The sequence below is a fragment of the Odontesthes bonariensis genome, chromosome 3 (genome assembly GCF_027942865.1).
Source record: "Odontesthes bonariensis isolate fOdoBon6 chromosome 3, fOdoBon6.hap1, whole genome shotgun sequence".
NCBI lineage: Eukaryota > Metazoa > Chordata > Actinopteri > Atheriniformes > Atherinopsidae > Odontesthes > Odontesthes bonariensis.
The window spans coordinates 13,097,208-13,124,473 of NC_134508.1; the positions used below are offsets into that span (position 1 = coordinate 13,097,208).

Below are 27,266 nucleotides of genomic sequence, written 5' to 3' on the forward strand. Positions count from 1 at the left end.
TTCGATTCGAATCACGATTCACATGCCACGATGCGATTCTATCACGATGCATCACGATACTTGAATTATTGCGATGCATCGCGATGCATTGCGATATTTTCACTGAACATACTTAAAAAAAAAATACAGCCATTACCAGTGGCTGACTGGCTGTGTATGATCTGGATAGTGTCTTCAATTGATACATAACTCAAAGCAAATCAATTCATAACTGTATTTATTGAAACAACTTTTGGAGGTATTGCCATTAAAACAAATATTACTGGACACAAATATTACTATTACTGGACACACTCATCACAAAAAGTGCATAGGATTTATAAAACTTAAAATAACAAAATAGGGATGATCAGTACAGACAAAAAAAGTGCATAGGCTTTATAAAACTATAAAAAATCTATACATATATTGCAAACATCCCTTGCAGCGAAATGCATCAATTGCATGTGTCCTTTTTTTTTTTTTAAATAATCGATACTTGGCGTCCAGAATCGATGCAGTAGATCGCGAAAATTAGAATCGCGATGCATCGTCATGACGATTATTTTGCACACCCCTAGTGTAGAGTGAGCAAATCAACTCCACTTTGCACCTCCTTTCTGCAGGGTCTGCCTCTTATGAGAGGTAGTACTCAACAGTAGCCTCTACGAGGCTTCACACAGCAAACCCAGCGCAGACTAACACACGTCAAACAGACTGGAAATTTTCCTCTCAAAGTATTTACATTTCACTCTTTTGCAGTTTGACCACAGACAGCTGCCGCCGGTCGCTCTTTTAGAGAAACTCTCATTGCACATCATTTTTTGAACTGGCTTAAAAACACTGCACTGCGTTAATAGACCAGACAAAAATCATGCAGGAATTTCTCCATCATTCTCCACGTATCGGCTCCATCAAACCTGGGCTTTAGGAACTCTTTAGGGAACGGCAATGAGTTGGATTTTATTCAAGATATAAAACATTACAACAGAAGTAAACAACAAAGTACTGACAGAGGATTGTGAACTAATTACTATCTTAAGTGAACTATATAACTGCTGAGTAGACGTTGTTTTCAAAAGCCAATCAAATAGAAATTCTTTGCGTATTAATTTCCATAGTTAGAATTTAAATACTACATTTGAATATAATGGCAAACTTAGAGATAATTGCCTATTGATTGCTTGACCCTTGCTGCGAACTGTTGTCCTATCAGGTGCTAAGTTCACTCCCAGAGGCAGAAGGTTGAGTTTGCCTTTGTTGATGATTTTGGCTGCTACACTTTGTTTGGGTGTTAGTTTTATGTTCAGTTTTGGATCCCATATTTGCTAAGCTGTTCTGTTAGCAAATCACACAAATGCCTTAAATCACCTTTTTTTTATTTTTTTTATTCTAATATTAGCAGTTGCTATCAACAATGTGGTAAACATTGCAGAGGCGCGATTGTAACTTTTCTAATTCGCAATTAGCAAATTAATATTATTTCCACAACTAGTAGTTTTTTTTGTAATTCAGCAATTACAACAAAAAGTTCCTTCTCTGTGAAACCACCTGCATACATTCATTTCAGGAGAATTAGATCATGGCATATTCATGTTTTAGCGCTTTCCCTTAATAGAGCATGTAGCTTGTTAAAAACAAGGTGTAGAAGAAAGCAACACCTGTTACCTGTCAAGCACACATTCGGTCCATATTTCACGCTGTAGCTTCTGCTGCTCATCTCATTTTCAGACTGGATCAACAGGTTGTGAAATATAATATGCCACTCAAAGCTCCTTCTGTCTAATGAGCCAATAAATGCTAATACTCTCTGTTTTAATTTCTAATTTTAGTGACTTCCAATTCATAACAGCTAAACCTTATTGTGTTTGATAAAATGATTCTTTTGATTAAAAAATCTCACTTGTTTAGATAGATAGATTAAACTTAAAACACACCAAAGGTTAAGTGCCTCTTTGTCTGTGACAAGTAGAGGTTTTCTATCAAGGGTCTGTTCACTAACAAGGACTGTAAAACCACACAGGGCCAAAGTATAGCCACTGTTATAGACTTCCACTCGCAGGCTTCACTTTGTTGAGTGACAAACCCATTATCATTTTTCCTTCACTACTTGTTGAACGCCGTCGGGCTTAATGTTCACTCATGTTTCTAATCATGACAAAAAGCCCAAGATTCATGTAACTAAAGCGATTTCAGAGTGGGGATTAAAATTCTGCCCACTCTTGGCGGTGCAATAATGGAGACAGGGAAATAATTGACATTGATTGAGCTAATGCTCCACTCTAGCGGAGTCTGCAAAGACCAGGTGATGTAGTATTTGTGAATAATTATGTTCCCCACATCACACAGTGCGAAAAAGATTCAATAATTCCGCAGAAAATATATGTGTTTTCTCTGATGAATGGAGATTTGAAAACCAGCTTTTGTATTGATACTGCATGCATTTTTTCCCCCTCCTCAGAGGGGTGTTTACATGCGTTCATGTCACTTTCTCTTCTGGTTATAAATGTATGCTGGTGTAACATTTGAGTTTAGATCCAGGTGCTGTTTACACATACCCGGGTATTTTGATAAACGAAGACCTTTCCCTTCGTTTGTGCCTTTCGTTTATACACAAACGGAGTTTTTTCCTCCGAAAACGAAGCTAAAAAAAAACTCCGGCAAAAGTGGAGATTTTTTTAAAAACTCCGTTTAGCGTTTGTGTGTAAACTGGTTGAAAGAGACGAAAACGGAGATTTGGGAATGGAATGAGGAGTTGTCGTCATAGTACAGAGCCCCGCCCCTATCCGCCATGTTGGCAGGATGCTAGCGTGAAAACGCCATTCGCTCCATCCATTGTTTATCTGGCAAGCATGCAGGTACTAGCAGCATTTCTGTTGTTGTGAGCTATACTCGCTTGTGTGATTTTGAAAATTACAGTCATACAATGTATTGAACTGAACAACAAAGACATTTTTCACAGCTTTAGCAGTTTTATAGTCCAGCGCAACGTTTAAAAGTAGCTCAGTCTCGCTGTCAGTCCACACACATGAGCCTGGCGCCATATTTTCTTCTTGAAAAGGATCTGGAAGTTCTTCCTGTCAGCGGTTCTCTATTAGGCTTCTGATTGGCTTGTGTGGAATTCTCATTGTTCTAACACTGCCACCGTCAGGCTTGGCGTAATTTAACAGCTCTTGATAGCGTATTTATGCTGATCAATGTATACGTGTTTTTTTTTTAAAACGGGGCTGTGTGCACCTAGTTTTTTTTGCAAACGAAGGTTAGAAAATATGCGTTTATCAAAATACCCGGGTATGTGTAAACAGCACCCCGGTCTCCTGAGTGGGACATTGTATTTAGGGGAAATTAAATACTTGTTACCTTAGTAACATGGTCATGGAAAATATAATTATCAAAACAGAAACATGAGCAAATTTGACACATCAATGTGTATGAAGAAATGTAAGGAACAACCCCAGACTGTACACACAGTACAGTCCAATGCAGATACTTCTGAAAACCTCACAATTAAGACTTTATGAAGGAATTACGTAAAAACATTTAGTGTAAAGCATAAATAATGTATGCTCTTAATTTGTTATATCACTCAGCAAAACATGAACGATTAAAACAGTCATCAAGTAAATAGAATTAGGTCTAAAAAACCACTGGAAAGTGAGCACCGCTCCCTGCTTCAGACACTGTGTAGCGTCTCTGCAAAACACACTGATTGACAGATCATCTCAAGTGAGGCACACGAGGGGGGGGGGGACTCGGTCAGGCGGTCTCAGCAGTGGCTTGATGTATCCATTCATACCAGCTTTCTCCGGTAAAAAATGAATTCTCTATTACTCTTCAGAAAAGTAACACGGTTTAACTGTTTACCAAATTAATCACATTTTTCTTTGTTTCATTATTTTGTTTGGATTTTTTTTTTGCAGTTATATCAGACTCCCGAAGTTCTGCAGATGTCATCCAGAAAAGATGCATTTCCATGATGAAGACATATAGTTAGCTTTCCGGTTGTTATTCTGAGGCTAATGCAGTGTAGTTGGCCTGTTTCTAATATTCCATTTAGGGGTGGGGTTGGCTTTTGCTTCCTTAAACACTTTGATTTTAGATATGCCCTGAAAATCCTAAGCAGAAAATCTATGAAAAACTGTTAACAGTCCAAGTCCATAATTTGGTAAAACCCTTTAGTTCGCCTTTAAATGTCACAGTTCATGTTGAGCTTGAGGTTAAGGACTCAAACGCAGAACTAACCAATGAGGAGGCGAAGACGGGCAGTAGATGAACAAAGTTTTATTCAAACTAAACAAACGGCACTGCTGAGGTAGGATTGAAGACAAAAAAAAACAGAAAGTAACAGCACACCAACAGAAACCTGAGGACCAACAGACTGACTGACTGTAGAACAACAGGTTGACAACTCTGACTATGACCATGATGACGGGTGTGAATGAGACCAAGACAACTGAGGACATCTAGGAGTAATGGAAAGAAACGAGAATACAACCGAATGTCACACAGAGGACTGAAGACTCGGACTAAATACAAGGAATAAAGCTCAAATAAAATACCAAACAAAAACAGAGACTAAACCAAGGCACTAAGAAATTACTAAACCGTGACATTTGATATGTTTTAAGCATCCACTGTCTAGCACATATAACTTGTTTCCATGCAACTGACATCCAAAATGCAAAATCAATTCAGATTTAATGATTTGACATGAAGCGCAGAATGTGTTCATATAACCGGCAGCCTGGTTCGATGGTGACCTGCTGTGATGTTAAGCAGCCTTGCAGAAGGCTGCGACTCTGCGGGCGAGGTTGTGTTGTCCAGCCTTCCATATCACTCCTTCAGGCAGAAAATTGGCTCTAATAAGCAAGTGGAAAGACATGATAAGTTATCAGGAAGCCACAGTTGCAACATTATTGTTGCCCTGAAGTAATTAAATAGGAGAATGAATAACAAGAGTCTACAGGAATGCTTCAGATCTGTGAGGCCAAACTGAGGCACCATGGTGCCTTGCCAAATGCAAACATTGGTGCAAACACTGAATATTGCTAACATGTTCAGTGACTTAGCTGTAGTTCTGTAAGGGTCCAATATGTTTTATCTTATAACTAGGGCTGGGACTTTAGCGCGTTAATTTTGATTAATTAACTACACACATATTAACGCGTTAAAAAAAATAACGCATTTTAATCGTACACTATAATTTTTTTTTTTTTTTTTTTTAAATACAGATGGATGGAAGCGTCGACAAGAGCGTGGTTGTGTGCAGATTATGCAACAATGAATTTGCGTATCACCGCAGCGTATCAAGCCTCAAATATCACCTCAACGCTAAACATGTAGCAGCTAGCGTGGAAGCTAACGGGGGCCCAACGCAGCTTAACATCCAAGATTCTGTATACTGTGTTTTCATGCATGCTACATTCAGATTTCAAATAGGGATATGTTCTGTGTTTGTTGAAATATTGTTGAAAATGTTAATTTTCTAAAGGATAAAGTATATGCGATTAAAATGCGATTAATTTCGATTAATTAATTTCAAAGCTTGTAGTTAACATGATTAAAAATTTTAATCGAGTCACAGCCCTACTTATAACCCATTAAGGCTGCATAAAGCTGTTCACAGTGTGAAAAAACAGTGTCACAATGTTCTTACCAGGAAGAATAAGCACAGTTCCCCTGTTTGTCACATATTCTGTGCTCGTGGACACTGTGCTGTGGAAGCCGGTCCGGCCCAACAAGATGTGAAGCACACATTCCACTTTCAATTTTCATTCACTGAATCAACCGTGTTCCAATTTTTCCACTTTCCGCTGTTATTCTAGAAGTACTTTGCCCTAGTTTTTGCTTGAAGAGCCTCAAGTTAGGTTCACCAACTTGGTTACGTTGTTTAGTAAGACTTGTCGCGAACATTGTTACATACCGAGCCCAGTGACACTAACGTCACCAGCATGCTGCTGACATTGTCAAATAAGGAGAGCAGATACACCTTCGACATTGCAAAACCATGTGAGATCACACAGGAATACTGTCCAAACAAAATGCTAAATCATGACAGTGTTTTAAGATGGAGTTATGTCATTACCTCATTTTTTAAGGAAGGTTTTTTACAATGTTATGACTGCAAAGTTTTGCCCCCTGTAATGTTTGAAAACAAGAAACCTATAGCTGGACAATTGTATGTATAGTGTCATCCCTTAAAGTCATCCACAAATTTACTGTGGCAGCTTCCACATCAGATTCCTTTCAGTTGTGTTCACATCAAAGTCAGATGCAAAACACTTTGAGTAGTTATGATTGGAAACCTTCAAGTCTGATCCGTATAGAGTTGAAATTGACCGGTAATGGGCAGGTAATGGGAACGTAGCCTAAGGTTGTATATTGGACTTTATGACATTGTGTTATTGGGACTTGTGGTTTTAGGTTTTCAGTAATAAGTTAGAAAACTGTGGAGTAAAATGCAACAGCAGCTAATAGAAAACTAAACTTGTTGCCTGTCTTTTCATGTTTTTTCCCTTTGATGTATAAAATTAGAAGCGACTCAAGAAACTGTGTACGTGTGAGTGCTGCAGTTTCGTGCCGCGACTTCAAATGATTTGTGGCAATTGAAGTAAAATATTAACAGTGCAGTGGAATGTTAAAACTGAGTTCTCATCCAGCTCTCTTTTCTTCAGCAGGAAGCTCACAGATGCAAACGGTTGTTATCTGAGCCAATCTCTTTGTTGCTGGAGTCAATACTTATGTTAGAAATAATTAAGAGCATCACCTAACCACAACTTATGTTTGCGTACTAAAGTTGGCAGCAGCAGCAGAATATATAAACAACTCAACATATTCTCTTTTTCCCAGTTGCAATTAAAGACATCTCAACTGCCATCTTATTGTGTTTGCTCTCATGCTGCGTAGAGACACATTATGCTTTTCACTGGCTTCAGCATGGACTGTACTGTGGCTTACTTCCCTTGCTTTGTTGCGTACAGTGGCGGTCCGACACTGATTTACGCCCCGGGCGAAACCCTGTGCTGGCGCCCCCACCCTCACCCTGTTTTTTTTTTTTTTTACCCCCCCGCGATGCCGCCCCGGGCGCCTGCCCGGTCGGCCCACCCCTAGAACCGCCCCTGGTTGCGTAGCACCAGTGACTCGTATGTTTTTAGCAAAGTGGCTTGATATCTCACAGTTCTGTTTCAGAAGCAGAAATGAGCATTCTTTAAATGTGCACCACTAGATAATTTTACCATTTAATTTTCCAGCGTACAATACCACAGCAATTGAAGTGTAGAGCGACTTTGGCTGAAAGCCCTTTACGCTGTGTTTATGTACTCAGGCTATCACACCTCACACAGGTAGTGCCTTTCGTTGAGTGCTCTCCAACTCGTACTGATTTCATGGCACAGTGGCTTGCCTCCTCCACCAGCTTGGAGCCCATCGGTTATGCACCGCTGGGTTTGGATTCGACTGGTTGCTGGAATGGGTTATAGTGCTAATATGATTTGCATTTTTACTGCACTCAGCCCAAACAGCTTCACCTGTTTGTGATAGATTACAGCAAAGGCTAGCAGCAGGTTGGAACACTGGACCCCGGGGTCCACTGACAAGGTTGGGTGGTTGTCTTTGTTTTTCTGTGCGCTTTTAATTTTAAGATAATAGATGCGATCCATGATGGAGAGCTGCGGGTCTCCACAAGCAAATAACAACAACAGTCTTTTCTACAGTCTTTTTAAACACTGTTTTATTTAAATATTTTTCTTCATTTTAGTTTTGAGAAATCTTCTCAGGAGAGAACTTCTCACTGAAGACAAGCACTCTGATCTGATAGAGCAAGGGCAACTTCAATTTCATAGACATAAAACAAGACATGCAGAACACAGAATTTTTAATAAGCGCACACACTTATTATGTTGCTCTGCCTGTTTGTCAGACCGATAACCTCCAGATGTCTGCTCCCAGACTCAGGGTCTGTAGGCCTGAGGAGTGCCCCAGCAGTGCGCAGGATGCCTGGGAGCCGAGAGCTGCCAGCTGGCCCCGCCTGCCTTTGGGTTTCAGAAGCTGCCGACACACAAGGGACACACTAACTGACTGCTTATCATGTATTCAAGCACATACACACACCCGAACTAGGACGCACACGGGCAAATAGACCCACGCATATGTTCATGCATTATTTTTTGCATAATTGTACATGTATGCACATGTGAGCACTAAGGCCGGCACATGCGAAGTCCCTCATGAGCACATGCGCATGGCTGAACTCACGACGCCCACACACATACAGTAAGACAAAAAATAATCATGATAAGCAAATACAGTAGTTTCCCAGAAGCCCACTTTTTCTTTCTATCCTTTGTAATTCTCTTACTGTCACAATGCCAACAGCCTGTCATCCGCCACGCTGTTTGAAAGTGACAATCACGTGCACTCACCATTCTGATATCATCCACAAGCAGACTCACAATGAAGACTATCTTGCTTTTGCTGTCTTTCTCTCCCTGACTCTCTCCTTCATTTCTCCCAAAGAAATGTTGGAGCCTGACCAATCGAATATTTCAACCTTGTTATCATTGGGCCTTCATCAGCAGGCAGACTGTTGTATGGGGCGTCTTTTCATTCATTGTGTTTCTCCGCTGATAGCTGGGAAAGAAGATAAGGACTTTATCAGAGGAGATGAAAGAATAGTGCTGTGCTGCATCGTATATGTCATAACTATACGCATGCACTTTCATACACTGTCAGAATGATATTTCATCTTTCTCGGGTGCTGCAATGCTTGTTTTGTTTCAAATGAGCATTAGTAAATACACATAAAATTCACATAAGGAGGCTAATCCCACCTGCTGCCTGTGGAGGGGACTGGCACTCCCTGCCTCCCCCAGTTGGTACCTGTGAGTGTTTTGGATGAGTGGAGCTGCAACAGGGGCTACCTTATCTGAAACACACATCTGGTCCTCTCCGAGACGTTGCCCCGATCCCTCCATGTGGCTCTCCTGCCCGAGTAACTCCACAGTCCTGGCTGTTCAGAGACCTGTGCTGTGCTTTAACTTTCAATTCTCTGGATTGTGAATGTTCAAAGAGTTCAAACAAAAGATGAAAAAATTTATCTGCCTTTGCCCGGGTGTTGCTTACGGTCTGCCTCTCTCACAGGCAAAGCAGGTGTATATCGATAGGTGGAACTGCTGGCCTGTGTTCGGCACAGCTGCTAGCGTGCACACGGGCCTGTGTGAGTGCGATGTGTGTGGTCCAGGTGGGATTAGCTTCAGGATTTCCACTGTGCTTCAGGTGACAGTGACACACTGCCAGTGAATGCACGTGTATACGGAAGGCACGGACTCAACAATAGGATTAGTTGGATTACAGCAAATACAACCATATTACACATGAGGACAACATAGAGGTTTGAGGGCAAAACTGTTTTTTTACACACCTTTCTTACCTTTATTTCACCGGGCAAGATGAGAAGGAACACAATCTCCTTTCTGCAGCTATAGCTGGAGGGAGTCACAGCAGGGGGCAGGAGGATTGTTTAAGCATCTGCACGTTCCTACATGAGAGTTGCCCATGACATTGAAGTCTTGTACCATCTTCAAAGGTATGAAAAAAGAGGCTGAAAATTTATAAAGAAAGCACAGATTCTCTGCAGTGAGGAATATGCTCATGCATTATTTTCGCACAATTGCACATGTGTGCGCATGCCTGCATCAAGGCCAGCACACACGAGTTCCCTCATGTGCACACAGGCATGGCTGAATTCACAACAAATATATCTCATATATTATTATTATATTTCAATATAATAATAATAAACAAGACTTCAACACAATCATTTCATTATTACACAGATATTTTATGACAACTGGTTTATGTCATGCTTACCTTCTGCAGGTGCAACCAGTGTTTTTTTCTGACTTCAGGAGAGGACAGAGATATGACGTAATGGGTTAGAACAATCTGTGCTTGGATGGAAACAAAGCACTAGCCCTCTCTGTGCAAAGTAGCCCGAGGGAAGTCTCACTCTCAGTCAGAAGCCCAAAGCCTGGTGCAGGCTCAGGTGTCCTACCAAGGGGCCTCATGACAAATGATGTAGCAGCTTTCCTGGAGATGTTTATTTCTTATTTATATCTCTGTCACTCACCTAAAATTGTTTATTGGCTTTATTGTCAGCATGATACCCAGTATTTTACTTTCAATTCAAGCAAGGACAAAACCATACATCTGATTCATCTTCCAACCTGTTTGAAGATGTTATTAATGTAACTCAGCTCAAGATGTGGCCTGATATGAAACGTATGGCTTTTTCTCTTTTCAGCTCGGCTTTGAAGAAATGCTGTCAAGAGTGTGGGACTCACAACCCAGGGTTATCAAATTTTCTCGAAGACATCAGAGAGGCTCCTCTGCCAACTCACTGAGGCGACAGAAGAGAGACTGGGTCATCCCTCCCATCAATGTGCCTGAGAACTCCAGAGGACCCTTCCCTCACATGCTCGTCAGAGTGAGTGACAACAAATACCATAAATCTTTCCTGGGCGTGAAATGTCTTCACAAAACTTTCAACCAACTTATGTTTGCAGACAAAACAAGCTAAGATTCGAAGGTATAGAGCACTTGTATCAAAGTTCTTATTCAGGCCAAGGAAATAATAAGTGGTGGGAAAGATGTTACATCTGTTACATTCACCACGAGGCTCAACTTTTGGGTATTTTCTCTCATACACATCCAGCTGGTAAAAACCACTGCCCTGGTCTGTGATTTAAGCTTGATGCCAATTGATTTGTTTGATGGGCTTCTGGGCACCACAGACCTACTGAGAGAAAAGAGGGGAAAAAAACTACCATTAGAGTACACACTTCATGCTCGCTCCTGGAGGTACAGATTTAAGGAATACTCAGGACCAGCCACTCTGAGTGGGACTGAGTGGCAAAAATCTGTGAACTATATTATCTTTATAGACTACAGCTTATTTCGAGTGTCAATAGACATTTTCTGTTTAGAAAGCGTTGACTCTTTAGTTTTCAGTATATATTATCAACACATTAAAGTTTATCCATTTTTCCTGTTTCCTGTCTTCAAGTTAATACTCTATGAAATGATGGCAATTTCACTTCCTTCCCTCCTCTTTTTGCCAAACAGATGTTGATCGTTTCATGCCCTGTGTTGCTGGTTGTTACTAACAGAGCATGATCTTTGCAACAGTGGCAGCTATATATATATATATATACCTCTTGGAAATGAAAGGGAAATAAAACTTTTCACTTTTTCTTTCTTTTTTTTTACTGTTTTACAATTTTGACGCATAGGCGACATAGGAACAAATGTTTTGGTGTGTTTCACCCACTCAGCCTTTAATGATCAGAGGCAACCAACTCAATACATTCATGATGGATTTCTATAAATCAGCACAATTAACCTTAATTATCTGTCAGCATATTGATCCAGCTGTCTATCGTGAAATAGGCAGAGATTATCCCACAGTCTCCAAACTCGTGCATGGCTGCACTCTCAATAACACATTTAATCACATTTATCAAGTGGTTTGATTTAGTTTTCTTTTTATTCAAACAGACGTTTCCATTTGAATTTCTGATTAAGCTATCACAGAGGAGGGTTTTATTTCTCAAAACTTTTTCCATTTCGACTTTTGATACACTGAGTTTGATTTAGAAAAACATTGGTGTGACATGAGCGAAACACACTCTGATCATGTTTTTTTTTCATTCTTTTCACTAATACCAGTTATAGTTTAATGTGTAAGTATTTTCTTTTTGTGTGTGTGTAATTGTTTGTTTACAAAGAAATCTTCAATTTTGCACCGCTGCTCTTTTAAATCTCTGACAATTTCAGAGAAGAAATGTAAAAAGTAAACTAAACACTTCTTCATTACAAACAGTGGGCGACAAATAGAAGCCATGAGGAAAAAATCTATAAAAAGTTTCTCATGGAGGTGTCGCCCTCTTGGAGCTCTTTGCTACTACTCTAATCTCTGCACTCCATGCCTCTTATCAGTCACCCACACAGACATGCAGCTTTTTGCTGGCATTTCTGACACACACAAATAGACACACACATACGCACACACACACTCACACAAATTCCCTTACGCCCATTTGTACAGCAAGGCTTACACTCCCGGATTACGGAAATCGCCTTTCACCAATGTGTCGGCAAGAGGGCAGATTTTCCACCAAAGCGTGGAAACACTCAACCTCACAGACACACAAAGCGGGCCCGTGGAGTGTCACAGGAGGAGCCAAATTGTCCTGTCCTGCTGGAGAAATGAACCCTCTTGTTGTCCCCCATTTAATGTCAGGCGATGGATGGTTGGATTAAACCACAAGGGTTTCCTTTCGTGCGTGTGGCCATGTCTCTGTTGAGCTTGGCGGCATTTCTATCAGATCGCCTATGCTGTATATAAACACAGTGTGCGTTAGCCTTCAGCCATAGCTGAAAGCAATGCATCATGGGGGGATATGATTCTGTTGCTCTGTGAGTTTTTCCGTCCCCGGCTTTCTCTGCAAAACAAGCCTCCGATTTGTCAAGCGGCCAAGGAGAGGAACGGTGGGAAATCTTTGCTTTGTCCTCCCCGTCTCAGGAGAGGATAAGGAACAACCTTTAAAGTTTACACACAGGTATGAGGACACGCCAACTCTCCTGTGCTGGAAATTCAATGGTCTTTCTTCACTCGTGTTTCCACATTGAAGTCTTCGCATAAGCAGGTTCAGGAGGTTTAAAATGACCAATTATTCCTCGGAGTGTAATTACCACTTTGCAGTCAAAAATGATGCAAATGAAATGCCCAAAGAGATGTGTGGTGGTCTTTACTTTAATTCTGTGAGAGTGGAGAGAGAATGGATGGCAGATTAATATAGACTTGCTGTGGTAGGATATCTGCCGAATTGCAGATAAAACTGATAGATTCACACCACATGTACAGAACAAAGCCTTTAAATTGTTGTTAATTATTCACATGATTCAGTTTTTTTGGTAGTTATTCATTTCATTCACTTAGAATATATTACAAAGATATTCAGCCATTATTTAGGTTCATATCACTTTTACCCTGGCCACAAGCATTGTTCAAGTTTGCAACCGTCTGCTTCAGTTTCTAAAAGGAAATCTCTCTTTTTTTTTAAAGAAAGCAAAAGCTTTCTCACATATAAACACTCACAAGTATTTTGTAGGAGCTCTATTCCACTGCAGGCCATGTACAGCTCAACATGTGCTGCTCCGTCATGAAAAACCACGAGTGGTGCAGCTTTGATGGCATTGATTTACCATCGGGCTTAAATGGAATATGCTTCAGAGCATATGCTGGCAAATAATTTAATAAGACAGATGTGAGTGCGTTGGAAAAGGAGAGGCGGGAAAACAGATTGAGTTAAATGTATACTAAAGTAGAGGGCAGGAACTATGACTTTTTTTTTTTTTTAAACCAAATAGCAGTGAGGACAGGTGATGGAAAAGGGAGAAAGGGTGACAGGCTAAGATTGAAAAGAAAAGAGGAAATACAAAACAGAAAGTCTTAGGACGGTGCTGTAAATCTGCAGGGTGAGGGAGGCCAACATTAGTTTCAGGCCATTTGTGGCATTCTCATCTTGACGGTCTCCTGCAGCACCTACACTGGGCCCAATGAGGCAAAACTGATGGAAAGCAGTCTGAATGTGGGAGAGAAAAGATCCTCCTCTCATTTAACCAGCTCTCCACTGCTGCCTCCCTCCCTGACCCACAGTTAGGACAAAGAAATGAACAATGAGCTGGAAATAATTGAGCACACCGTGGATAGTTTTGATAAAACATGATTTCACGAGCCAAGTGAAAGAGAAACGTTTGCGGCGCCTTGCTTGATTCCACGCTCCTGCCACAGACCTAAATGAAACTGTAATGATATGTATGATTCACAGCCTTTATCTTACACCCACATGCAGTACTTGTGGGAAAATGAAAATGTTCCTCACGATGGTTTGCTTTAGCACATTATTTTTAAACATCCCATTATGGTAAAGCCAATGGCTTATAAAGTTGGGTTGTGTGTGACACAGTATGATTGCAGGCTGCTTATTTAGTGTGACAAATGCCTGCATTTGCCCACCAACCAGGTTAACTTTCTATTCTTTGACAAATAAAACTTGACTCTTACTTTAGCATCAGATTAATTATGTGGGTTTTTAATGGTATTCTAACTCCACAGAAACTCACTTATATGTGAAATATTTGTGTGTGTGTGGGGCGGTGGTGCAGGTTAGCTCCATAATAACCACCGGGTAATGTTTGTACTGTTGTTTGCTCGGTACCCAAAGTGATAACAGTGTGGCTTATTTATAACCTCATTTTGCACAGAGTATTTCATTAGAGCTCATAATGACTTTATAATATGATTTTTGGATCCGCTTGTTTTCTCTGCAGTTTTATTGCATCCCCTGTGCATTGAAATACATTGCGTCCATTCTGTGTACTTTGAGTTGTGGGGTGGGCATAGTATGCATGTGTACTGCGCATGAACTTGTCTTTGGATGTGCCGACACCCAGCATTTTGGTACATGACGCAGTTGGAAAAAACAAAACCTTTTTTTTTCAAGAACCATTTAAATCCAACACTTGATAGACTTCTTCCCCCAAAAAGGTAGCTTTCACTCAAATTATTTGTCACCTGCAGTCCAATTTCAGATGGAAAATACTTGCTCTCAGTTTCCTTCACTTCTTAAAGAGGCTGTTGTAGGAAGAATTCAGCAAAATGGGGGGATTTTATGGAATAACTTAAGGAGAAAGAATTTTCTCTTTAACTTTGATCACAACCATGTTTACAAATATTATCTATTCTTCTACTAGTATCTAATTTTTCATGCTTAATTTATTCAAAAAGACGTGTTCTCAAAAACACTTAAAAAAAAATTTAAAAGAGGAGGTGTGACACTTTTCCTCTATGTTACTTCCCAGGACATTTGGAGATTGTTTGAATTTTTGTTTACAATGGCAGAGCCTTTTCTTTAGATGTATTCATTTTTTCCCTTTTAACAAGCAAGTTTTCTAGCCTGCTGTTTGGTTGCACTTTCAGCCCAAAGGGGAAAAAAATGGAAATCTTATTTATTGACCTTATCTTCCTGCCCTTGTAGGGAGTCTCAACTCATTCACTGGATATTTAGAAGTTTTATCAAGTAGCCCAAGGCTGTAGTCTTTTTTTTTTCTTTTGGCTCCTTATATATTGACAAAGCTAACAAGAGTTGTCAGCTTAGCTGAGCTCACACCGATGAAGTGAAAAATAAATTTGTCTCATTTTCTGCTCGCATCGTGGGCAAAGTCTGAACACTGGACTTTTTTGAGTTGAAATGTAGTACTTTATTGGGTTTAAGCTCCTGAAGTGCTCTGGTGGTTCGATGCTGTGGTTGTGCAGTTTCCTCCAAAGTGCTTTCTGAATCCCACGGGTCCCATTATCTGTCCAAATTATTTCCCCTGCATCAGTCGGCTCTGCTACATTTCATATGATGTAATTACCATTGAACCAAACAACAAACATTGCAGTGTCACACTTTGAGTGGTAAGCTGAGGTCAAAGATTTTAAATCTCTCCAGCCTTACCCAGAATATGCTCCTCATGATCTTCAGCTTTCTTTCCCAAGGTTATATGTAGCATCATTGCGTGACTGACAGTTAGTTAAATTTTTAGCTTCATGGAGCAAACAGAGTTAGTTGACACGTCTTTCTCTGGTTTAAATCAGGACACCCCTCACTCCTTCTTTCCCCCCTGCATAATCCACTAAATGTGTCCCAGAATCTAAGAATTTCTCAGCGCTGAATCATCCAGAATAACAGCACGGTCTCCAGGAATAAAGTTCCCTTTAATCTTGTTCCACATACTTGATATTTCTCATGGTGGGAGTGAACTCTATAACCTACTTGCTCCAAACAATTTGCCCAAATATCTCACTTGCTTCCCTCTTCTCTTAGTGTATGTTAAAATATACCACAGGTAATACTGGCACATGATTAGATTTTAATGGTTTAGACTGTCCATGCCAAATACAACTGCTCCATCTTGTCTCCTGCAACTTGCAGTTTTCCAATTATTCAGACTATATGTTACTGTCTAGGTCACAGCCTCTCTGTCATGTCGTGATGTATAATGCATATGAATTTTAAAGCTTGGAATCTTCACTTAGTTGTAGCGCATCATAGTTACATTCTGAGTAGATAAAGCTACATATGCTCCGACCAGCCTAATAAACCTGCGGTGTGTCCTGCAGCCGGGCAGGGTTACAGATTAGCTGGATAGTTTTCTATTGGCTAAAGAGGCAAATGTCTTTTTGGAGTTAGATAAACAGGTGAACTCAAAGTGATGTTGTTTCACATCTGATGTCAAGTGACAGCAGTGCAACAAGCGAGTGCACGTAATTAAACAAGATGGAAAAAAAAAAAAGAAGGACACTTAAGCTTCACTGCTTCCCATGAATCTCAACTGAAGGTGTCAGTGTCGCGTTTAAGTGAGCACGCGGATGCTTTTCTGAAACTTTTATGCCCTGGCAGTCTGAACATAGTCCAGCAGAAAAAGTAGCCGTGGGTTAATTTAGCTTCTTTTCAGGGAAATCAGACAGTTTACGTCATTAAATAAATTGCAGCGCTGTCCAAATGTTCCTACTCCCTTGTTTTCTTTACTTTCATTAACTGCAGCACTGAGTCTTTTTTTTTTTTTTGCCATTGTGAATAAGTGAAATAAGAGGAAATTGCTTAAAAGCATTTGAGTTCCCGGAGCTTCTCCATCTCTGATTATGTAACAACGGTTTCGACTGCTCCCATCCGCCGTGTTTACTTTTAACGCCTTCCGGCGTCCTTGTTTGGTTGATATGAATAATTATAGAAAAACAACATGTAACGAGAAAGCTGTAACTTTTTGAGGTGTTGCAGAGTTTTAAATGGTGCTGCAGCTTGTTGTCTTACACACAGTGTCAAGAGTGAGGACTGAATCCTCAGGTGAAGTACGAAATCTGACTTTTCTCAAGTTTATAACAACTTTGTGATAATTCTAGAGATGCAAATGTCCTTCAGCGTAGAAGGAGTGTTTGTGTGTAAACACCCGGGCTTTGGTTTGCTGACTGTGTCTGCGAGAGAAATGTGTGTATGCGTGCGTCTCTGTTGTCTGTGTACTCGTGGAAATGTGAAAGAGAAAGCCTGTTTTTCATTCTCAGTGTTCCCAGTCGGACAATTAGAAGGTGACAGTCCCATTAGAGCCGACTCAGTGGTACAAAGGCTGAGTGCTGTTGTGAGTGACACAGAGCTCAGCCTCTCACTAAATGACTGTCAGTCTGCCCTCGTCCACTCTGACCCCTCTGGCAGCCTCCCTCTGAGCCACTCCAACAGCCCCCCCCCCCGGACTCTCATTGGCAGCCTTGGCAGCTCCCAGAGCCAAGCATGGCCCTCCTTTCAAGCCTGGCCTCTAACTGATTGGTTGGACAGTGCTATCCCTAGGCATGCCAAAGGGGCTTTCAACTGGCCTCAGGGTGCAGCTGATTTGCCCGGCTGTCGTGGCCGCATGTCTCCTATGGTAGCGTACGGCAGTCGCTTGGGTTAAAAGATGCAATCTGACAATGGAGGTAGAATAAAAGAAAAAGTGCAAGACTGGCAAAAATATTCCTCCCTCAGTCTTTGACTTTTTCTACAATCTGTTTCTATCTGTACTTTTTATTTTTCCTTTAGTCAGCCTTTCCAGCAGCCAACCATGACTTTGCTTGTAATTATCTTGTCTGTTCTTTTCTCCATTTACGTATCATCCTTGTATTGGGAGGTGTACAGTGGACCAATTTACGACTTGAATCTCTCCAGGGGTCCATGGTCTATGCCTCCTTCATTCCCATCGTATATTTAGGGAATCTGGCTTTCTTTATAAGAGACAAAATGGCTGTATTGCTCTATTCTTCTCCCTCGCTGTGAATCAGGGAATTAATGTCATTGTTAATGCAGATAGACCGCTGGTACATTTCAACAGGATTTTCGCCTGATGCAGAGCTCATCTAAATTGCCTGGCTAATGCCATAATTGGGTTTTTGAGTCACTTCTTAACTTCCATTAATATTTGTTCTCCCCCTAATAGCCCCCCCCCCCCCTCCAATCCTACATTTCATTCCTGAGTCTGGCTAATGGTCTGAGGTAGAGGCGGTGATGTGCTCTTGAGAGATCATCTAATCTTTTTTTGGCTATTTTGGTCAGGTAAAAACTTTTAAGCTGGATGACTTTTTTTCTCTTTTCTGGGTAGTGATGAATGATGTGTGTGGTGTAATGGAGGGTTTTTGAATTTAAGAAAGAGACATAAGAAATGTTAACAGAGGATTAAAAAAAAAAACGTATCCTCTAAAGATATCCTGTTTCGTTTGAGGTTATATACTGGATAGGCTGCCCTCATTAAAAATACTTTTAGCTTTTATTAGAAGATGGATTATTTCATTTTGCTTTGTTTTCTTAGTTTTTTTTCTTAGCTTCTTTTTGTCGTTATTCACACACCAGTAAAATATTTTTTATTTATTTTTTATTTCAAATACATTTGGTAGGGACAGATACATACACAATACACATACAAAAATACAGATTTCTGATGTAAGTACCATAGTGTTTACAACAGCTGTTAATTTGAGACACTCGAAAAAATGAAATAAAACAAACGGATCCAGTTAAGATCACAATGTTTAAAACTAGATGTGAGGGCAAGTTTGTTGCTAAATGAACCAAAATTGAACCAAACACACATTACTAGAGTTCTTCTGGAGGAAAAGAAACATTCCCAAAGGGAAAAAAATCGTGCTGTACAAAAACTGGGAAACCTTATATGCTCAAAGGATTGAATTCAGTTCATCACATTCAAAAGTGGAGAAGAATGGCTGAGGAACAGCATCAGTACCAGAACGGACAAGCAATCCTAAGGTGATGACTTTTGCTCATTTGTATTGATGATATAAAAGACACAGATCAAAATGATACGGCAGCACAAACGCAGACCTGATGGAATGTAACTTGAAATAAAAAGGACGGTGCAAAAGGAGTCCAAAGCATAACCGAGAGCTGTTTGGAACTCAGTTTTTGATGCATAACAGAGCAGCCTGCCTCTGTGCTGCTCTTCATGAGAATGAGTGATATCTGTGTGCAACGGTGGCTGTCAGTGGCTCTCACTCGAATGATATTAAACCTAAGCTCTCTGCAGCTTCTCTCTCACAGACCTCCTTACAGTATGTGACGATTTTAAAAATCGTCCTTCCCTTCTCGTGACACCACCAAACTGACAAGTTTTACCCACGTTTAGAACCGCACTCTTGAATCGAAGATTGCTATTATGTTTTGCAGGAATGGAAAGTTTGAAGGCTGGTAAAAAAAATTTGAGGTCCCACATTTCCCTAATTGGAAATTTTGTTTCCATTCTGTCAGCCCGTCTTCTCTACTTTCTTTCATCCTCTGCTTTCTCATTTCCACCGATGTCATTTTGTCAGATGTTTGTGTGGATGGCCTATCAAACTATTTGAATTCCTCTTCCCCATCAAAAGCAGAGCACATCAGCTTTGAATAGTGACAGGCACGCAGCAGGAGTGATCAAAGCAATGCAAAGCTGAAATTTAACAGGAAGTTAAAAAGCATGTAGTTTTTGCCATTTCCCTCATGTTCAACAAAGAGAAAACAGACACTGTATAACAGCAGGGAGAGATGAGACATTATCAAACAGCGATTTTCAAGGATGCCTGTGTAGTTCACAGATGCATTTGATTATGCTGTTTAACACAGAAATTCACCCATTTGCGGTAAGTCATGTTAGCAACCATTTCAGCATCCCCGTGAGTGCAAAGGTTTGTTGTCGGATCGGAATATTTTAACCCAGCAGTGGCTCTGCAGTCACTCTGTCAAAGATAGGAAAATCAGTTGTGTGTTCCAGCATAACGGTGTCATTTTCTTCCTTTAAAAGCACTCACTAAGGTGCCACACCTGCTACGAATCCGCTTTGGGGGAAATATGAAAAACTAAAAGCATATTTTTACAACCATTAAATGGCCTACCAGCCATTCCCCGAAGACGGGCAGCAGTGTGAAAATAAGCAGTAAAACAAACAGAAATTAGAAATGACTTTGCAGGTAAAAATGACTGAAAATCCACACCGCTTGAGATAAATTTGAGTGAAGCTGTCGCAGTAAGAGCATCAGCGAGCGAATTAGATTAGATCTCTAAAATCTTTTTTAAAACTGTCGGGGGTCATGTGATTGTTGTGTCTACCCCAAATCCACATGATGAACAACAGAACACCTTGCAGTAATCCTGAGTTGAAGAAGAACATTATTTTGAATTTTGAACTGTAAGAATTCAGATTCATGCCTTTGTCACCACTAAATGGCAACACTTGTGTCTTATGTGCATGTCTGCTTGTTTTTGAGAGTGGAAGACTAAGAGTCTAAAACCAGTGCTGTCAGTGAGTGGGTTCCTATTAAAGGCATTACGATACTTGGCAGATGCTGTCTTAATTATGTTAGACAGCTCAGTCATAGCATGTCTGTGCCCTGAGTGGTTGGCATCATTTCCTCCCAGAATGCATCTGAGCATGGAAATGCCATTACTTTGGCTTTACTCTGTGTAAACCATCCTTGGAACTTACATTCTTATCCTACACAACACACTGCAAAAGATTAGGCGTTGTAGGTATTTCAGTGTCTAACTTGTGGTGCCAACAGTGATATTTACTCCCCCCAAGCATTATAAATAGATGACATTATTGTGGTTATTTATCAAGTCTGCTCTGTTATTCACATATAACCTTAAAGCAGACAGTAGAATAGGCATGCAGTATCTTTACTGGAATAGGTTAAAAAAAAGAGAAGAAATGACTGCAGCACAAGCCCCAAAGATAAGACTGTTAAACACAACTTTTATATTGACAGAAATGACAGTATTCACATGCTGTCATAAGATTTGAGGGGGAGAGAAAACGCAACATGATTTAAAGTAAATTTGAAGCATGCTGCAGTTACATATACACTGCAGCTTAAGATGCACTGCATGATTTTGAGAAAAACCACTTTTTACAACAACATCTAGTTCATAGACAAAAATGCATCCCTCTGAACATTTCAAATACATGCACTTAAATCCCAGTTGGCGGAAAAATGTTTCCATTTTAAAGTTCTTGAAGGCCTGAATGTGTATAATCCAAATTATTATGGGCTACACAAACCTTGTCCCGTAAGGACACTTTGTGAGCAGTGATCATGGCTTGGAAATGCTAAGCCTTGAACCAGTCTTATTCCTTACAGTACAGCACATTTACTTGACACAAGAGAAAAAACGAAATACTGCTGTGGTTCAACCAAAACTGAACTTTTCAAATACGGTTAAACATGTTAGTCTGATTGTACGAGATCAAAAGCTGACTAACACACTCAGATAATGCGGTTGGGGTTTTAATCAGTATTCTCTGTATATATACAACTAGACTTAAAGCTGCAGTCTGCAAGATTTGTTGTTGTCATACGTAAAGTCCTACTTTTTGGCATTTTAAGAGTTTACATGATCTATCAGAACGCTTGAAGTTGAAAACGGTGACCTCCGTAGTCGCAAAATGCAAGAAATGCTTATTTTTTAACCGAAAAATAAAAAGTTATTCAACTTCCTGTCCCGCCCCTTCAAAACACATGAGAACTCGTGCATGTAGACGTGCACGCCAGATGCGCCTACACGACTCCTCATTCATCAACTCACCTGTCATTTGCGATCATGGAAGACACAGTAAGTAGACTAGCCCGTAATGAAGTTCAATAGTCCAGATAAATAAGCGTGGGGACGAGCCTACCTTGTATCGCGCGTGCACAATCGGTGATTGACAGGCAGCAGAGCCCAGCTCGTAAACCTGATTGGTTACCTTTTACCGGTCCGGTCTGCAATTTTGTAAACAAACCTGCCGGCTTTGGAGGGACCTAGCGGGACATATAGGGGACCTAGAGAACTCTTTTTTTTTTTTGTATTGGGGTATTTAATGTACTACTTTCAGAATCCCCGGACAGTTCCAGGCATTATGCTTGAAAAAGAGTTGCAGACTGCAGCTTTAAGTGGGCCGAGGCACTTTGCTCAGACTCCAAAGTTCTGTCTTTTTGCATATTTTTGCAAAAACAATAAAGTAAAAGTGTATGTTGATACAGCCAAATAAATAAAGCCAAAAAAAGCTACTGTCATTCACATATTCTTCGGTTTCTTTTGTCAGCATTTTCAGGCTGTTGCTGAAGTAGAACTTTAACTGTAGCTTGAATCAAGCAACGATGCCTCTAAAATGTAGGTTTTGGGTTTTTTTCTTTAGCAGAGGGTCTTTTTTTAACTCCTAGACCAAGGTAGTTGTGAGCAGCTAACCAATGTTTTTAGAGGTTAGATCTGTTGTTTGTAGGTTTGCGATGTAATCTTCACATCTTGACTACATAATCTATTTCTGTTGTTTTCAATGTGTGAAGTGAGCCTCGCTCCAAACTGTTTCACTGAAGGACAGAGAATGTTGATGAGGAATTATCACATTAGTAGTCAGAGAAAAAACTTCAATATTTGTGATGTGTTGAAAGGCTTAGATACAATATAATAGTTGCAGGTGACACTGGACTCCTGTTACCGATATAAGAAACGAATGAATACCTTTGGAAACGCCTGTTTACTTAGTGCTATGTAAAATGTAATCTGTGGTTATCTTAGCTTACTTGCTAAATGTATATGGGATTAAACAACATAATCGTGGCCATGTACAGTAAGCATCCAGAAATTAAGTAGAAGAGAAACGGTAGTTAATATGGTGTTTTTTTTTTCTCATTTTATCTAAAGGGAGGCTTAAGGTGTCAGACTTTGAAAACTCCAGATACGTTGTTTTATTACTTTCATTTGGTGCCTGAGTTTTGTGTACATTTTCTTCATGAGAAATGCTGACAATGCATAGTTTGGTGCCTCAAAAGTCCCCTGCTCCATTTGCATTTCCTGTGTGTTTGCGCCCCCCTTGAATGCTCAGTTGAATCCTAGTTTAGTCTGACAATGAGTCGTGCTAACGTTGCATTTGAAGTGAACATGAAACAAATGCAGATTCTGTTCAATAAAACAAACTGGGGCAAGTCAAAATCAAAGTGTCTCTCTTTAGAGAGTGTTATCTCTAAATCTGAATGATAGTGATCTCATATTTATTGCCTAGTAACAAGAGTTTACCCTTTTAGCTTGCTGCACAAACAGCATTCAGGAGGAACTGTTCCAAAAATGAAATGTCAAATTAGCTCCCTGTCGAAGGTGCTGCTGTTTTTTTTCAAACTCATATCGATTTGCGATTTGTCATAGATGTGAATAAAAGTGAAATAGATGAAAGCAATGGCTGCTGTTGCTAGGAGGTAAAGCTGAACCATTAACTGAAAGAATATGTTAGCTAAGACCGTTCTAGTTTCACTTCATTCTTAGTGAAGCTCAGAGACAGTTTTAAACATTCTGTCTTGCCTTCCTTTCACCAGTGTCTCGAATGGAGTTAGAAAGAGTGGACTCAACATCTCTCACTGTCAAAATGGGGCACGACCTACAAGTGAAAAAACAGTACATATTAAAAGATTTTTCACTTAGACAACAGGAGAAATGGCCCACACCTAACTGAACTGGCTTTTCATCCCTTGTTCGTAAAGTAAGACCTAAAGAGGCAACAACATGCAGTGTTGTCCTCTTGATAATAGCGTTGGTGAGAGTCTTATAAGCCTGTCTAACCTATGGGGGCGTTCGATGTGCCCGAAAGGAAAAGTGAGATGACTGAGCCCATCAAGTGCTATGAAATAAAGACAGAGAGAGGGGAATGTGTGGAGCTAAAAGACTAAAAGATAAGCCTGAACCGCTGTGTGCTGATGAGACATAAAAGAGGCTATCAAAGAGTGCAAACCACAGGTTCCCATTATTGTGTGACATTAGCTCACACTGTAACCCTTAACAATCCTGTGGGTCCCCATAGAGCTCTGTCCCTTTTATGACTTCCTGATCGGAGGGTAGTTGTTTCCTCGTGGCAAAATGAAGTCTAGCTTTACATGTTCATGTTACACCTGTTCATTTTGCTGTACTACCAGAAATAACACATAAATTTAGTGGTTGAAACCCAGAGTACTATCAGATAAACATCCAATTAGTCCCCCTATTTGTAGGCATCAAGCTACTCATGCTGATAAGGTGATCATAAATGGCTGGATCAATTAAAAAAGATTTGGGTAGAAGGAAACTTCATAGCACGCTAATTAGGCAGCCAGCCAGTATGCTCGATAAATGGAAATGTATTCCTCTCCATTCCGATTTTTCTGTTTGTGCGCCCTTTGTCATCTCAAGGAGTTTTGGCGGAACACTAATTCTTCATCTAATTTTCCCCAACTCCCCAATGCTTTCGCTCCTGTGTCTCCCTGTCACCATCCCTCTCCATCTCTCTTCTCGCACTGATAGCTTGTCCCACAGAATCCCATCGGTTGTCAGTAATCAAGGAAATCACTCTCAAAGAGCTACAAATAGGTCACTTATCTGTAGTCTGGTCTGATCTGACGGCGAGAGACAGCCAGTTAAGTCTCTCGCATCTGCCTCTCAGGCCTATTTTTAGCGTGATTAGAGGCCATTCTATCTGCAAGGAGCTACCAAAAGAAGAGGGAGAATTCAAGATAGCAGTAGACAGACGCAGAGAGAGAGGAAGCAAGCGGAGGACAGAAATCCCAGCTTTATTCATTAGTATTCTATTCAAATGGCTCAATTGAGCAGTTGTCACTCATGGGATTCCCAGGACTCCAAGAAGCCGTGCTGGTTCATGTATTCAATTTATTGATATAAAGACTCTTCATTAAGAGACACCAGCAAGTATGACATGTGGTCTCAGGTGGCCTTGACGTGGAATTTTAAGCAGGCATAGAGGCAGAGGCCGCACGTTGAGCAGTAGTGCCGTTGTCTTCTCTGGGGGCTATTATACCAATGTGCCAACTAAACTCGGTCAGCTTTGAAGCTTCGCTGAAGAGACAGATTGTACATTCACACGCACACACTCAACAACTCAGCCATGCACATGTCCACATGCAGAGTCACAGAGGCGCAGCAGGTGAAAATTTCATAAGCATGTTTCCCACATGTCGGCCTTGTGAATTATTGAACTGAGCTGGTCCTTTTGATCCACGCACTGAAGCACACACAGAGAATTTCTTACCTGTCTAACACTTCACCAAACACACGGAACACAGCTTCAACCGGCCTCCTATGCATCTCGGGGAAGAAAAAAAAACAGCAGTTGTAGACCGGTAAATATTTCTCACCTCTTTATTTCGCTGATTATTTTTTTGCTTGTCCCTGCAGCTCAAAGAAGTGGGACTTTTTTAAAAAAAAAATGTAATTTGCCTCAGTTCATTTCCTCTGGCTTTGAACAACGAGTTCCCAACGTGTTCGTCTCCTCCACAGATAACAAAGAGGATTTCTCAGGCACATTCTCATTTCCAAAATGCATGTTCTGCTCCACATGATCAAACCATTATCCAAGCAGATGACACAGATAATGAGGGCAAATGATCAAATTATGAAATTGTTAACGTCATAATTGCATCCTGCTTTGATTGGCAGATTGTGATTCTTGTAAATGATAAACTGTAATTAGTCCAGTGTCATCCTTATGTTTAAGCATTTACATATTGTATATGTTAAGCAGAAGAGCCTGAGTGCCGCAATTGATGGAGGTTGTACAACACTGTACATCACCTGCAGGGTCCACAAATGGATCTTGTGTGAAGTGAGCTCAGGAAATGAAAATTGTGGCTGGGAAAGCTGCTGCAGAGTGCTGCACTGTGGGTGTGGGAGCACCACGTTGGAAATTAAGAGAGAGGGTATCATGTTCAAACAGAGAAATGTTTTATGCAGCAGGCCTGTCACCACTGAACGGATGAAGTAATTTCATTTTCATGCATGATCTGCAGCCCCACAGACCAGGGAAATTGCATAGGAGGGGAAGAAAAGGAGAAGAAAAAAAGTCAAGCCTACCTTTTTTACATTTGACTTTGTGATTATTCCCCCTGACTAGTAACCATAGTGACGATTCCCAATTAGAAAAAATGTGCCGTGTTGTTTTCATAACCTGATGCTAAAGTCAGAGGATACATGGTACATGTTTTAATTAACCTATTTTAACACATATGCTTTTTCTTTTAGCTCAGTGACAACTAGAAGGGATACTGCTGAAACCGCTATTTTGATGTTTTTTTTCATTCTTTTTTTCAAATCATTTGCCGGTGCAGCTTTTATATTTCCCTGGATGACAATAAATCAAATATCTTTGAGGTTTAAACCATCAAAACTAAGAGTGTGACAGTTGGCAAAATGGTTGATTAATCAATTATGAAAATGCTTTAAGTGGTGATTACAACCCAAACACAGGCTCACAAGCGGAATGCAGGTAAGTAAAGAAAAATGATCAAGCTTTACATAACAAAACTGAGACATGACAATGACAAACAAAGGAGAGATGTGGTAATTGGCTCACTGAATACAGACACCAGGGCGAGAAGCAAAACAGAAAACCCAACATGAACCTAACCAAGCCTGATATTGCAAATCAGAATCACAAAATAACACTGAAACAGAGTAAAGTCTCCCAGATTAACGGATTAACGGATGCTGTAACTAATTGTTAGTTGTTAACATACACACAGTCACCTACTCAGGCTGTTTATGAGCCCACCCCTTATCCCTATCAAATTTGGGGTCTTACAAGATATTGAAAACTGTAATCAGTACTTTGTAAAGGTTGATAGGCAGTTTAGATGTTTAGCTTCTTATCTCTATCTATTTATTAATTTTGCAGCATGACACCAACTACAAATGTACGTAGAAGAAGTTAAAAAAAAGAATAAATAAGTTGTTGTTTTTTAAAAGACCTGGGGTCCGTTTCACAAAGCAGGTTCAACCAACTCTGAGTCTATTCCTGATCTCTGAGTTGATCTACTCTGAGATAGAAAACCCTGAGTTTTCGGTTCCAGAAACGCTGATTTGAGTGAGGTCAATCAACTCTGAGTAAGTTCACCTTGAGTTTAGCGCGTGCACCACAACTTTAAAAAGCCAGCATCAATGGAGCCCCGATTCGACGAGTCACCTTGGCAACGGGGAAGAGGAGGGGCTACGTTTTTCACCAACCTCGAATTGGAAATTTTAATGCGCTCATACGGCGAGTTTCAATACGTTTTTAGAAATAAGTGCACCGCTGCAGCAGCAAAAGTGTAAGTTTAAATGTAGTCCTTTGCAATCACAATAATATTACAGGGAAACTGCTTGAATGGTAGCCCATTCATT

At 40.4% G+C, this 27,266-nt stretch overlaps 1 protein-coding gene across 2 annotated transcripts in view; it reads left to right on the forward strand.

Annotated features, from left to right (window-relative positions):
* Window positions 1-27,266, forward strand: part of cdh4 (cadherin 4, type 1, R-cadherin (retinal)) — a 216,047-nt gene that overhangs the window by 139,357 nt on the left and 49,424 nt on the right. For both annotated transcript variants that reach the window (XM_075460365.1, XM_075460366.1), the window contains exon 5: window positions 10,280-10,462. In XM_075460365.1, coding sequence (XP_075316480.1) covers window positions 10,280-10,462 — 183 coding nt within the window. The remainder of the gene's footprint in view (window positions 1-10,279; window positions 10,463-27,266) is intronic.